At 40.2% G+C, this 14598-nt stretch overlaps 1 protein-coding gene across 1 annotated transcript in view; it reads left to right on the plus strand.

Moving 5' to 3' along the window:
• The window catches only part of LOC128641725 (uncharacterized), a 392787-nt gene that overhangs the window by 177205 nt on the left and 200984 nt on the right, over positions 1 to 14598 (plus strand). Inside the window, exon 21 of the mRNA XM_053694250.1 lies at positions 11621 to 11749. Within this exon, the coding sequence (XP_053550225.1) occupies positions 11621 to 11749 (129 nt within the window). The remainder of the gene's footprint in view (positions 1 to 11620; positions 11750 to 14598) is intronic.

The raw sequence follows: 14598 nt of genomic DNA on the forward strand, positions 1-14598 counted from the left end.
AAATTAAAAAAAAAAACACCCCAAAATAAAAAAAAGCCTAATCTAGCATAAACTACCAAGGGCCCTTAAAAGGGCCTTTTGTAGGGCATTGCCCTAAGTTAAACAGCTCTTTTGCTACAAAAAAAAACAAAAAAAACCCTAACAGTATACAAACCCCCACCCCCCAAACTACCAACGGCCATTAAAAGGGCCTTTTGGGGGGCCCTTAAAATGGCTTTTTGAAGGGCATTGCCCTAAATTAAACGGCTCTTTTGCTACAAACCCCCCCCCAAAAAAACATTACACAAAATAAACACATTATCAAAAATAATAAAAATTATTCCTATTCTAATACTCATTAAAAAAAAAAACAGCCCAAAATAAAAAACCTAATCTAGAATAAACTACATATGGCCCTTTAAACAAAATACAAATACCCACTAACATTACAAACCTCCACCCCCCAAACCCACAAAATAAAAAAACTATCTAAAAAACCTAAGCTACCCATTGCCCTGAAAAGGGTATTTGTATGAGCATTGCCCTTAAAAGGGCATTTAGCTCTTTTACTGCCCAAACCCTAAACTAAAAAAAAACCCACCAAAAAAACCCGTTAAAAAAAGCCTAACACTAACCTCCGACAATCCACTTACAGTTTTTAAAGTCATGCTTGAACGATCTTCATCCCGGCGTTGAAGTCCTCATCCAGGAAGCGAGAAGTCTTCTTCCAGGCGCCCTCTTCAATCTTTGTCCCGGCGGCGAAGTCCTCATCCAAGCGGTGAGAAGTCTTCATCCAGGCGGCCTCTTCAATCTTCATCCAGGCGGCATCTTCTATCTTGATCCCGATGGCGCGGGTCCATCCTGAAGACATCTGACACGGAGCATCCTCTTCATACAGTCGCCGCCATACACTGAATCTTCAATGCAAGGTACGCGATTTAAGATGGCGTCCCTTGCATTCCTATTGGCTGAAAAATTTGAATCTGCCAATAGGAATTAGAGCTGCTAAAATCCTATTGGCTGTTCAAATCAGCCAATATAATTTAAGCAGCTCTCATTCTATTGGATAATTCTTCAGAGGTCAAGAATACCTCTTTTCTTATTTATTTTTTTAAATGTCCAACTTTATTGAAGGAATTATTTTTCCACAAAGTGGGTAAGTCTAAATGAAATAATAAAAAAGCATACATAAGTCAGATATGAAGTTACAAATGAGGAGCTTCTTAAATCCTATTGGCTGATTTGAACAGCCAATAGGATTTTAGCAGCTCTAATTCCTATTGGATGATTAAAAAATTTCAGCCAATAGGAATGCAAGGGACACCATCTTGAATCGCGTACCTTACAATGAAGATTCAGTGTACGGCCGCAACCATATGAAGAGGATGCTCTGCGCCGATGTCTTCAGGATGGACCCACTCCGCTCCGCCGGGAACAAGATAGAAGATGCCTCCTGGATGAAGATTGATGAGGCCTCCTGGACGAAGACTTCTCGCCACTTGGATGAGGACTTTGCCGCAGTGATGAAGATTGAAGAGCCCACCTGGATGAAGACTTCTTGCTGCCTGGATGAGGATTTCAACGCCAGGATGAAGATCATTTAAGCGGGACTTCAAAAACTGTAAGTGGATCGTTGGGGGTTAGTGTTAGGCTTTTTTTAAGGGTTTTTTGGGTGGGGTTTTTTTTGGTTTAGGGTTTGGACATGTAAAGGACCTAAGTGCCCTTTTAATGCCAATCCAAATGCCCTTTTCAGGGCAATGGGTAGCTTATGTTTTTTTAGATTTTGTTTTTTTATTTTGGGGGGATGGTTGGGTGGTGGGTTATACTTTTGGGGGTCTTTGTAATTTTATTTTACAGGTAAAAGAGCTGTTTAACTTAGGACAATGCCCTACAAAAGACCATTTTAAGGGCCATTGGTAGTTTATTGTAGGCTAGGGTTTTTTTATTTTGGGTGGGCTTTTTTATTTTGATAGGGCTATTAGGTGTAATTCTTTTTAATTTTGGATAATTTCGTTTGTTATTTTTCGTAATTTAGTGTTTGTTATTTTTTTAATGTGTAGTTTAGTTTATTTTAATTGGTAGTTAGTTTAATTTTAGTTTAATAATTATATTAGTTTAATTATTAGTTTAAACTTAGTTCTTTTAATTTGACGGTAAGTTTTAATTTAATTTAAGTTAGGGAAATTGTAATTTTAATCTAAAGTTACGGGGCGTTAGGTTTAGCGGGGGGCTTGCGGTTTAGGGGTTAATATGTTTATTATAGTGGCGGCGGAATTAGGGGTTAATAGCTTTAGTATAGTGGGGGCGATGTGGGCGGACAGCAGATTAGGGGTTAATAATATTTAAATAGTGTTTGCGATGCGGGAGGGCGGTTGTTTAGGAGTTACTAAGTTTATTATAGTGGTGACGATGTCAGGGAGCGGCTGAATAGGGGTTAATATTTTTTTAAAGTGGAGGCGATATCAGGAGTGGGAGATTAGGGGTTCATAAATTTAATATAGTATTTGCGATGCAGGAGGGCCTCAGTTTAGGGGTTAATAGGTAGTTTATGGGTGTTTAGTGCACTTTGTAGCAGTTTAGTTATGTTTTATGTTACAGATTTGTAGCGTAAAACTCATAGCTACTGCTTTTAGATGGCGTTACGGATCTTGTAGTTTTAGGCTGGAACGCCGTTTTTTTAACCAGAATGCAAAAATAGATTTTAATAATCGAATGATGTTTGATTCAATAAAATCTTAAACTGATAGCTCAAAGGAATAGCCTACCTAACGTTAAACTGTTATGAATGAGATACAGCAGATATTAAAATCACCTCTTTTCTGTCATGCTATTTTCAGTGTATTTCTTCCTTCTTTTGAATTTAATTTTCATTAAGAAATGTCATTTTATATGCCAGCCCATTGTTTAACACCTGTGTAGGAGTGGTATTTAAAATTAGTCTTCAATCAGGAAGTGATACACAGGTGCAGAAAGAAAACTGGCCAAGCGCTTAAAATATCCATTGTTTGCAAATAAATACATATGATATCCTGATTACGTTATATTCGCAATTATTCTTGTTCAGAATAATAATATATTTAAACTATATACATATAGTGGTATCACTAAACACAGAGATATGAAAGACAACATTGTTTAAAAAAAAGAATTTAGGGACATGTAAATATGTTTGCAAAAGTTTTCTGACATAACACAGTATGTGCAAAGATATATGTACAAATTCTAGCATTAATAATCATTTTAAAAAAAGAAAAAAAAACATGAGATAGGCATATTATGATTTCTAGAAATATAAATACACATTAATTTATGTGAAAATATCATATATCAGATTTTTTGTATAACAAATAAATAGAAAAATAACTTTCTATGAGATATTATTGTTTGTTCAGGTATAAATCTAGCTATTTCTTGGACATTAACAGGTGAAAAATTAAAGATTAGCTTTTGTCAGGGTTTTTTCCCTGTTTTGTTTGCCATGTGCTGCTGGCAGCCATTTTACTCACCTCTCTTGCTGACTATGGTGCATTGTGGGGGATGCTGCTCATTTCCTGCACTTCCTTTTATGGCCAGAGTGGTGTGCATCATCTGTGTGAGACAGGATGCAGTCTCAGAATTGTGATGTCATCACTTATTATTTAAAGGGCCTCTGTTCAGTATGCTTTGCCTTTGCGTTGTCTCAGACTTGTTTGTTAGAGTTCCTGTGTATTACCTGGCTGTCTGACGTCCTTCCTGGTTCCTGATCCCTGGCTTGTTCCTGACTCTGCTGTTTTCCTTGTTCCTAACTCCAGCTCGTCTGACTAGTCGCTTTGGCTCCTGACTCGGCTCGCCTGACTACCAGCTCTGGTTTTGACTCCTGACTTGTTATTTGACTTGTGGACTTTTTATTATTTTTTTTGTTATTCATAAAGGTGTGATTATTTTTGCACTTCTCAGTCTGATTCCTGGCACCCTGACATTACGCAAAGGCCATGAATCCTGATGGTGCTAATAATCCACCTTTACCTGCCATCATTTCCAGGATGGATGAACAGGATCACCGCTTGGATCAATTTGCACTAGCCCTGCAAACCCTGCTGACTCGCACTGCACATTTGGACCAAAGTGTCCCACAAGTTATGGCTGCTCCTGTTTCCGCTGCTGCACCTAGTCCTACAAGGAGCATGTCTGGTTCTGCACCTCTACCTCAGCGATATGGAGGCGATCCTATTCAGTGCAGAGGGTTTTTGAACCAGGTGGGCATTTACTTTGAGATGTTACCTCAGGCGTTTCCCTCTGACAGAGCTAAGGTGGGATTTCTCATCTCGTTACTCTCTGACACAGCTCTTGCCTGGGCTAATCCCTTGTGGGAGACTAATAAACCTGTGATTTCAAATTACCATGAATTTGTGGATTCCTTTAGAAGGGTATTTGATGTTCTGGCTCGCTCCTCCTCTGCTGCTAAATGACTCATATTCATTCAGCAAGGTACAAGATCTGTTGCTCAGTATGCTATTGAGTTCCGTACGCTTGCCGCAGAGGTTGGTTGAAACAATAAAGCCCTTGTTGCCGCCTTCTTTCATGGGCTCTCTGATGCGATTAAATACGAAGTTGCTGCCAGAGATTTACCAGAGGATCTCGAGGCATTGGTGTCTTTTTTGATCCTAATTGACATCAGACTAAGAGAGAGGCCCTCTTTCAAGGAGCGCTTGCGGAAGCCTCCTGTTCCGTTATCTCCTAGGTGTTCATTCCCACCCATGCATCCCTCTCCTCCCATGCCTCCTGGTCCCGAGTCACCAGGTACTGCTGGGTCGATGCGTCTGAGACTGGAGTAGGTGCCCTCTTGTCTCAACGTCCAACGCCTGACGGTTCCTTGCATCTGTGTGGTTTCTTCTATAAGATATTGTCTCCACCAGAGTGCAATTATGAAATTTGTGACAGGGAATTACTGGCCATAATTTTGGCACTCAAGGAATGGAGACATCTTCTCAAGGGTACTAGCATGCCAGTGCTCATTCTTACTGACCACAAGAATTTAACTTATCTATCTGAAGCAAAACGTTTGTCGCCCCGGCAGGCCAGATGGGTGCTATTTTTGTCTCGGTTTAATTATGTGGTCTCCTACCTGCCTGGTAGTAAGAATGTTAGGGCTGATGCCCTCTCTCGACAATTTTCGCCTCTGTCCAAGGAGGAGTCTGTACCTACTCTTGTTATACATCCTGAGCATATTTTAGTTACCATACGTACTAGTTTGACTTCTCCCTTCCGGGAGGAGATCCTGGCTGCACAAACCAATGCACCTCCTGAGAAACCTAGTGGTAAGTGTTTTGTTCCTGAGAATCTTCTAACTAAACTTTTGCACACTTACCACTATCCTAAAGCCGCAGGTCACTCAGGCAAGAACCAAATGATTTGGTCTGTCACTCGACAATTCTGATGGCCAGGTCTTCATTCAGATGTTGCTGTGTATGTTGCCTCCTGCTCAGTTTGTGCACAGAATAAGACTCCTCAACGTCTTCCTGTGGGTCTTCTTCAACCTATTGCTAATGGTGAGCATCCTTGGACACATCTTTCCATGGACTTCATTGTCGAGCTCCCTGTTTCCAATGGCAATACTGTTATCCTTATGGTGGTTGACCGTTTTTTTTTCTAAAATGTCACATTGCATTCCCTTGATGAAGTTGCCTACCGCTCAGGAGCTTGCTTCAATTTTTGCCCGGGAGGTCTTCCGTTTACATGGGTTACCCAAGGAGATAGTGTCGGACCGGGGTAGCCAGTTTGTCTCCAGATTTTGGTGTTCCTTTTGTGCTCAAATGGAGATCCAGCTTTCCTTCTCCTCGACATAGCACCCTCAATCCAATGGGGCTGCGGAACGGTCTAATCAAGCTCTGGAACATTTCCTGCTATGTCTCAGATCCCCACAATAATTGGTCTGAACTGTTACCTTGGGCAGAGTTTGCTTGTAATAGTGCTATTAATGCTTCCTCCAAGTTATCCCCGTTCATGGCGAATTATGGGTTTCAACCATCCTTGTTGCCCGATTCATTCATGTCTCAGGGTATTCCGGCTTTGGAGGAGCATCTCCGGCAACTCCGATCCTGGTGGGTGCAGATTCAGGATTGCCTTCATCGTTCTATGCAGTGCCAAAAGTTCCAGGCTGATCGTAGGCATCTGCCCGCTCCTTCCTACCAGGTTGGTGAGAGAGTTTGGCTGTCCTCCCACAACTTGAAACTTCATGTGCCTTCCAATAAATTGGCTCCCCATTATGTTGGTCCTTTTTGAATACTCCGACGGGTTAATCCTGTGGCCTATGCTCTTGACCTTCCTCCTGCTATGCGCATCTCCAATGTTTTTCATGTCTCCCTCTTGAAACCATTGGTTTGTAATCGGTTTACCACTGTGTTGCCTCGTCCCCATCCTATCTTTGTTGACAACCATGAGGAGTATGAGGTCAGCAGCATTATTGACTCTTGTATGTCCAGGGGCCGTGTACAGTATTTGATTCACTGGAGGGGCTACGGTCCGGAGGAGCGTTCTTGGGTTCCCTGCTCTGATGTTCATGCTCCCGCCCTCCTTCGTGCCTTCCATGCCCGTTTCCCCAATAAGCCTTTTGTCCTCCCGCGGGAGAGGGGTCATTGAGGGGAGGGTACTGTCAGGGTTTTTTCCCTGTTTTGTTTGCCATGTGTTGCTGGCAGCCATTTTACTCACCTCTCTTGCTGACTATGGTGTATTATGGGGGATGCTGCTCATTTCCTGCACTTCCTTTTATGGCCAGAGTGGTGTGCATCATCTGTGTGAGACAGGATGCAGTCTCAGAATTGTGATGTCATCACTTATTATTTAAAGGGCCTCTGTTCAGTATGCTTTGCCTTTGCATTGTCTCAGACCTGTTTGTGAGAGTTCCTGTGTATTACCTGGCTGTCTGACGTCCTTCCTGGTTCCTGATCCCTGACTTGTTCCTGGTTCTGCTGTTTTCCTTGTTCCTGATTCCGGCTCGTCTGACTATTCGCTTTGGCTCCTGACTCGGCTCGTCTGAATACCAGCTCTGGTTTTGACTCCTGGCTTGTTATTTGACTTGTGAACTTTTTATTATTTTTTTTGTTATTAATAAAGGTGTGATTATTTTGGCACTTCTCTTCTCAGTCTGATTCCTGGCACCCTGACAGCTTTAGAGAAATGTGCTTGTTCATGGACATGCAATTGGAGGAAGGAAAACTGGCACTAGTATATGAGTGGTCTAAGGGAATAATAAACTACATAAAGTAAGTTTGGTGCTAACTCCTATAACAATTAGGAAAAAAAAATGAGTAAGAGAACCCAAGTAGGGGTTTTAAATAGCACTCTTCCCAATGGTGGTAAATGGTAATTGCTAAAACAACAATGTACCCTAAGTATATGACAATTTACCCAATGTTAGTCTAAATAGTTAAAATATAACTTTTATTATAAAGAATTAAAAATGAGAGTTCAACACCTCTGCAAACAACATAGCCAAACAAATGAAACTGGAAAAACACCTGCACCATCCACCTCCCTGTTTCCTGGCCGATAACAGCTTTATGTTGGCTTCAGGTAACAGAGGTAGATTGCAGGGTTCCAGTCACAATAGATTATAAATAAAAATAGCGTCAGAAGAAACGCTAACCACACAAACGCGTTTCGGCTCTATCTACGGCTTTTCTCAATGTGTGTAATTATAAAATTCGGACAAACAGAAGCCTGAGTGATACCTCTTAAAATACCGAATCATTGGATGAGTATTGTCCTATCTGTGATGAGAGAGATAACACAACGTGATTTAGCCAATTAGAACATTTCTGGTGTAATTATGGGCGTGAATAAGTTGGCTTACGTCTATCCCATCAGAACATAAGGGCATAACACACTCACTTCTTTTTCTCACCTCCTTTTTCAAGCCAATCCAGTCCTCAACACTGTATTCACAGTGGGCGTATATCTTTGTCAGACCCACACTGATTATTTGTGATGCTTACGTAGTGTACAAGGCGGGGGCTATCGTGTTTAAAAGTGTGAAGTAAAATATACTTATCACTGCGATATCGCTCACTGATCTACACCACCATGGGATTATAGATATGTTATACGGTACAATACGGTACAAATATGGTTTTAGCAAGTAGGTGTATCTTAAGTCATTTTAGTAAGGCGAAACATAACTAACCAAGAGTACTAGTGTTATAATATCCAGCATCAGTAATACTGATGGAAATTAATCCATTCATTATTCTTGCTTTTTACACTGCTAAGATTGACAGTTAATAAGGTCGATCATGGACAGTAATAAAATGGTATAAATAAAGTTGGAAAAAACAGAATATCCGCAATATCGATGACTCTTATTTATCAACAGTCCGACTTGATGCGTGTGTTTTTGACAGACTTTTTAATAAATAAGGCAGTTGTATGTAGAATCGCGGCAGCGATGTCTGGCGAGCGTATTGACTCCAGTGAATGCGCCTAGATTGACGATTTGATAAATCGGCCCCCAAGCTTAAGAAGGATTTTATAAAAAAAACAATTTTAAATGAAATATGGAATATTTTAATTCTTAGCTCTAATAGGATGTAGCAACCAATGCTGATGTATCACTCCCTGTTTGTGCTTTGTAATAAATTATTTTTCTATAGCCTCTGTGCCAGTACCAGAACCTTATCCATCTGGCCTTTGATAAATGGGGCCCTATATTGCTAGAGAAAATCAAGAATTGCTCTTTTCAAACAGGACTCTCACTCTGCCTGGTGTGTAGAGGATGTGTGAAGGTTTCTTTCTGCACTATATGTTGGAGTACAATGTCACATTTCCTGTGCCTAAATGATCATGTGCCTTCATCATTCTATGGCAGCAGTGTTTGCGACAATGGGCTCCATGTACTAAATGGCGGGCGGACAGCTTCTCAACTTGCGAAGCTGTCCGCCCGCCTTCGCTACACACGGGCAGCGGATCTGTTGATCCGCTTGCCCATATGTATCATTACACACTCATCGGAGTGTGTAATGCCCGCCCCTTCAATCGCGCGACCAATCACGCGACTGAAGGGGCTGTCAATCACCGAGAGCGAGCGTGCTCTCTGTGATTTTGCCTCGCCACCTAAGAGGTGGCGTAGGGTGTAGGAAGCAGCGGTCTAATGACCGCTGCTTCTTACATTGTGGGAAGCAGGCTCGCATATGCGAACCTGCCCCGCAAAGGCTCCGGAGCAGCTTTCGCTGCTTCGTACATGGAGCCCAATGTGTGAAGCAAAATTATACATAGTTGCAAACAGTGCTGCCATAGAATGCTAAAAAACAAAGGATACCAAAAGAACTAAGCAAATTTGATAATAAAAGTAAATTAAAAAGTTGTTTAAAATTGCATGCTCTTTCTGACTCATGAACATTTAATTTTGATTGTACTGCCCCTTTAACAAATGTGTTCATGGCACAAAACAAAGCCGTATATTCATTGCAAAGTTATTTTCAGATATGAAACCAGAGTTTTCTATTTGTGTTTAAGGTTTAATGTATTAATATTTATTTTGTGCAATATTTTTCAGTGATTACTGAATATATTTACAGCAGAAGGGCTGATCTCACAGACCATCTTGATTTTACATTATGGGAATGGCAAAAAAATGGCCTGAACGATAACAAATGCAATCAATTATTTCTACATGGGATGATGAGAGCACTTGAGATTTCACCCGCTGGTTCCTTTATTTTGGTATTAAGTGGTGGTTCTATGGCTGATTACAATGACAATGAGCTCTTAAATAAGATTTACACTTTATTGGCTGAAAAAAAGTCTCAGGTAAGTGATATATAGTTAATGCAATATAAGCAAAGATTACAAGTGGAGAGCACAAATATTAGCGCAATTGTGCTCTAACATCGCTCAAGTTTAATCAATAACACTTTTATTTTTGTGCTCATATTAAAAGTTGTAAGTAATATATTAGTGCTCGAGGGAAAGTCCAGGGTAAGCTAACATCTGGATGTCAGAATTAAAGTGCCAGTAAACCTAAAAAATAATGTTATATAATTCTGCACATAGTGCAAAATTATATAACATTATACGAGTGCTAGCTTTATAGAACCTAATATATCTGGTAAACTTTTCTAAAAAAAAAACAGGTTTTTCCAGACCCGCCCTCTGTGCTCTACTGAGCGGGTCTGGTTTTACCTCAGAGCGCATCTGGCCAGCTGTCTAGCAACAGCCCGGCCCGACCGCGCCATTACACTTAATGCAGCTCGCTCCTGCTCCAGTTCACCGGATATATTAAAGGAACAGTAAAGTCAAAACTAAACTTTCATGATTCAGATAGGGCATGCAATTTTAAACAACTTTCCAATTTACTTGTATCTTCAAATTTGCTTTGTTCCCTTGGTGGTATTTTTGAAAAGCTAAATCTAGCTAGGCTCAAACTGATTTCTAAACAGTTGAAAACCGCCTCCTAGTTCAGAGCATTTTGAAAGTTTTTCACAGTTAGACTGTGCTAGTTCACATGTGTCATATACAGGGGCAGACTGAGACCGACCAGGGCCCCGGGCAAAAATTAGGGAAGGGCCCCTACTATCTCACACTGACCCAAATGTATCAAAATGTATGCAAATGAACATGGTAGCTTCCCTGCTCTGCGCTTCAGGCCCCCCAACCTCCAGGACCAGGACCCCCAATGTCAAGGACCAGAGACAGGGTCCCCAACCTCCAAGGCTAGATCCCATACTCCATGGCCCTCACAGTGACAGACCCCCGACAGGGCTCCCCCACACCCTATTGCCCCCCAGCAATAAACCCCACATCCAGGCACAAGGCCCCCACTCTGGGGCTTGGGCCCCCACTAAACCCACTCTTAAGTTCTTAGTAAATGATAGGGCAGCTGTCAGCCCAAACTTAAGCAGCACACCAGGAGCCAGGGAAATGCCATTTGTGGGCCCCTTGACATGCTGGGCCCTCGGTCCAGGTCCTATTTGGCCGGCTGATTAGTCCGCCCCTGGTCATATAGATAACATTGTGCTCACTCTCGTGAAGTTATTTAGGAGTCTTCACTGATTGTCTACACTGCATGTCTGTCAAAGGCACTTAGATAAGGAGGCTGTCTGCAAAGGCTTAGATACAAGGTAATCACAGAGGTAAAAAGCATATTAATATAACTGTGTTGGTTATGCAAAAACGGGGAATGGATAATAAAGGGATTATCTGTCTTTTTAAATAAGAAAATTTTCAAATCCGTTCACTTGTTAATGCAGATCGATTGCACTTCACTTGTAATCTAGCCCTTTGGGGCCGATTTATCAAACTCTGTATGGAGCTTGATGCCCCTGTTTCAGGCTTGCCGGAAATATAAGTTATGAAGCAGCTGTCTAAAGACCGCTGCTTCATAACTTGTCCGCCTGCTCTGAGGCCGCAGACAGAAATCAAATACGATCGGGTTGATTGACACCCCCTGCTAGAGACCGATTGGCCACGAATCTGCAAGGGGCGGCATTGCACCAGCAGCTCACAAGAACTGATGTACAATGATAAATGCAGTAAGCGTATGCTGTCGGCATTTATCGATGTGCAGCGGACATGATACGCTACATCGTATCATGTCGGCTCGCACTATGATAAATCTACCCCCAAGTCTTTAATTTAGAGCTAAAATCAACTTCTGGTTTTTTTTTAGGTCTTCTTGATAAAAACATCGTATTTGTACTCCTGCAGCGTGAATGACGTACAGAACAGCATATTTAAGGAAATTGCATCTCGAAGTTATGGACAGTTAATTGACATTCCCATTTCTAATTTTATTCAGGTATGCATTCCCCAACTTATTTGTATTAACCCTTTGATACCAATCATAAAATAAAACTAGAATTATTATTCTTATTAAAATAAACAAAAGCTTACTGTAACTGTAACAATATTACAGATATCAAACACATGTTAATGTTTATGGGATAACATTTCTTAAGGAAATCATCTATAGCTCTAATGCATATTAACACCATCTTAAGGGATATTAAACTCATAGCCCATATCAAGAATTACACACTGTATTTCAACTAAATAATAAAATAGCACCATCATTTTGTTGGCCCAAATTGTAATGTTTTGCTAATCAAGAATTAGTTCAGGGATATACCCCTTGAAAAGCTGGGGGAATCAATGCAGTGACGTGCAGTGAGGCCAGAGGCTGGTGCTTTATGGTTTATGTATGTGTTATGTATATATATATATATATATATATATATATATATATATATGTATATATATATATATATATATATACAAAAGAGACAAGGTGCACTCCAAACTTCCCTACTAGAGCCTTGGGTGCAGCAAACAAAATGCACAATCCTTAAGAAAAAGCGCACTCCAAAGGTCTTAATATAACTTCCACTTTAATGTGGAAGTTATATTAAGACCTCTGGAGTGCGCTTTTTCTTCAGGATTATATATATATATACTATATATATATATATATATATATATATATATATATATATATATATATATATATATATATGTATATATATATATATATATATATATATATACTTGTGCGCCGCTAAAAAATTTGGTTCGCTTTGTTTAGTTTTCAATTAGTTAAAAAAAAAATTGAAAATTAGTTTAGTTAGGTTAAATCGGTTTCAGATCCGTTTGTTTTTTGTGATCTGTTCGTTTTTTCTGATACATTCTTATTTCATATGCATTATTCTATTCTGAAGTTACAGAATAATGCATATGAATAAAGAATGGATTTGAAAAAAGCGAAAAATTTAACGTAACTAATATGCCGGCGTTTGCTGAAAAACAAATGTATGTAAAACCGTCGGCACTACCCACGCCGCCATTAAATAAAGTTATTAACCCCTAAACCACCGTCCCCCCACATCACTAATACTACCTAAACCTTTTAACCCCTAAAACGCCGGCCCCCACATCGCCGACGCTAACTAAATTAATTAAGTTATTAACCCCTAAACAGACGGTCCCCGACATCGCTAACACTAACTTAACTTATTAAGCTCTAAACCGCACCCCCCCACATTGCCAACACTAACTAAACCTATTAACCCCTAAACTGCAGTTCCCCCACATCGCTGACACTAACTAAACCTATTAACCCCTAAACCGCACCCCCCCCCACATCACCAACACTACCTAAACATATTAACCCCTAAACTGCCATTCCCAAACATTGGCAACACAAACTAAATCACTAAATAAGTATTAACCCCTAAACCACCATTTCCCGACATTTTCAACACTAACTAAACCTTTTAACCCCTAAACTGCACCCCCCCCACATCGCCAACACTACCTAAACCTATTAACCCCATAACCGCCAGCACCCACATTGCAACAACCTAAATTAAACTATATTAACCCCTAAACTTAACCCTAAACCTAACACCCCCCAGCTTTAACATTTAAAATAGACCTAAATTAAAGTTACAATTATTAACTAAATAATATCTATTTAAAACTAAATACAAACTTACCTGTGAAATAAAAATAAAACCTAAGCTAGCTAAAATATAACTTATAGTTATAATGTAGCTAGCTTAGGTTGCATTTTTATTTCACAGGTACGTTTGTATTTATTTTAACTAGGTAGACTAGTTAGTAAATAATTATTAACTATTTACTAACTACCTAGTTAAAATAAATACAAACTTACCTGTGAAATAAAAGTAAAACCTAAACTGCCTTACACTAAAACCTAACATTATGGAAAAAAAAAACTACCATTACAAAAAATAATAAACACTAAAATTACAAAAAATAAAAAAACTACCATTACAAAAAATAACAATGAAATTATTCAAAACAATAAAAATTATTCCTATTCTAATACCCCATTTAAAAAAAAAAAAAAAAAAACATCCCAAAATAAAAAAACCTAATCTATAATAAACTACCAAGGGCCCTTAAAAGAGCCTTTTGTAGGCCATTAACAGGGCCTTTTGTAGGGCATTGCCCTAAAGAAATCAGCTCTTTTGCTAAAAAATTAAAACAAACACCCCCTAACATTACAAACCCCAACTCCCCCAAACCCACAAAATAAAAAAAACACTATAAAAAATTTACCCATTGAGGGCATTTGTATGGACATTGACATTAAAAGGGCATTCAGGTCTTTTACTGCCCTTAAAAGGACATTCAGCTCTTTTAAGAGTGCCCGTTAACCCTAATCTAAAAAAACACCCAAAAATAATAAAAACACATTAAAAAAAATAACAAACGAATTATCAAAAATAATAAAAATTATTCCTATTCTAATACCCCTTTTTTTTAAAAAAAAAAAAAAAAAAACACCCCAAAATAAAAAAAAATCCTAATCTATACTATAGGGGGGAGGGCCGGGCCGGCCGGGAAGGCCCAGGGGGGAAGGTGTCCGGGCCCGGACCACCGCCGAGGAGGGAGGACCCACGACCCGGAGCGGGTGCCCACCCATATTGAAACACGGACCAAGGAGTCTGACGTGTGCGAGTCAGAGGGACGTCCAACAGACCCCACGGCACAATGAAGGTGAAGGCCGGGGCGCCCCCCCGCCTGAGGCGGGATCTCGCCGCCATGCGCGGCGGGCGCACCACTGGCCCATCTTGCCCGCCCCGCCAGGGAGGTGGAGCCGGACCGCACGCAAAAGGACCCGAA

The sequence above is a fragment of the Bombina bombina genome, chromosome 11 (assembly GCF_027579735.1).
Source record: "Bombina bombina isolate aBomBom1 chromosome 11, aBomBom1.pri, whole genome shotgun sequence".
Classification (NCBI taxonomy): domain Eukaryota; kingdom Metazoa; phylum Chordata; class Amphibia; order Anura; family Bombinatoridae; genus Bombina; species Bombina bombina.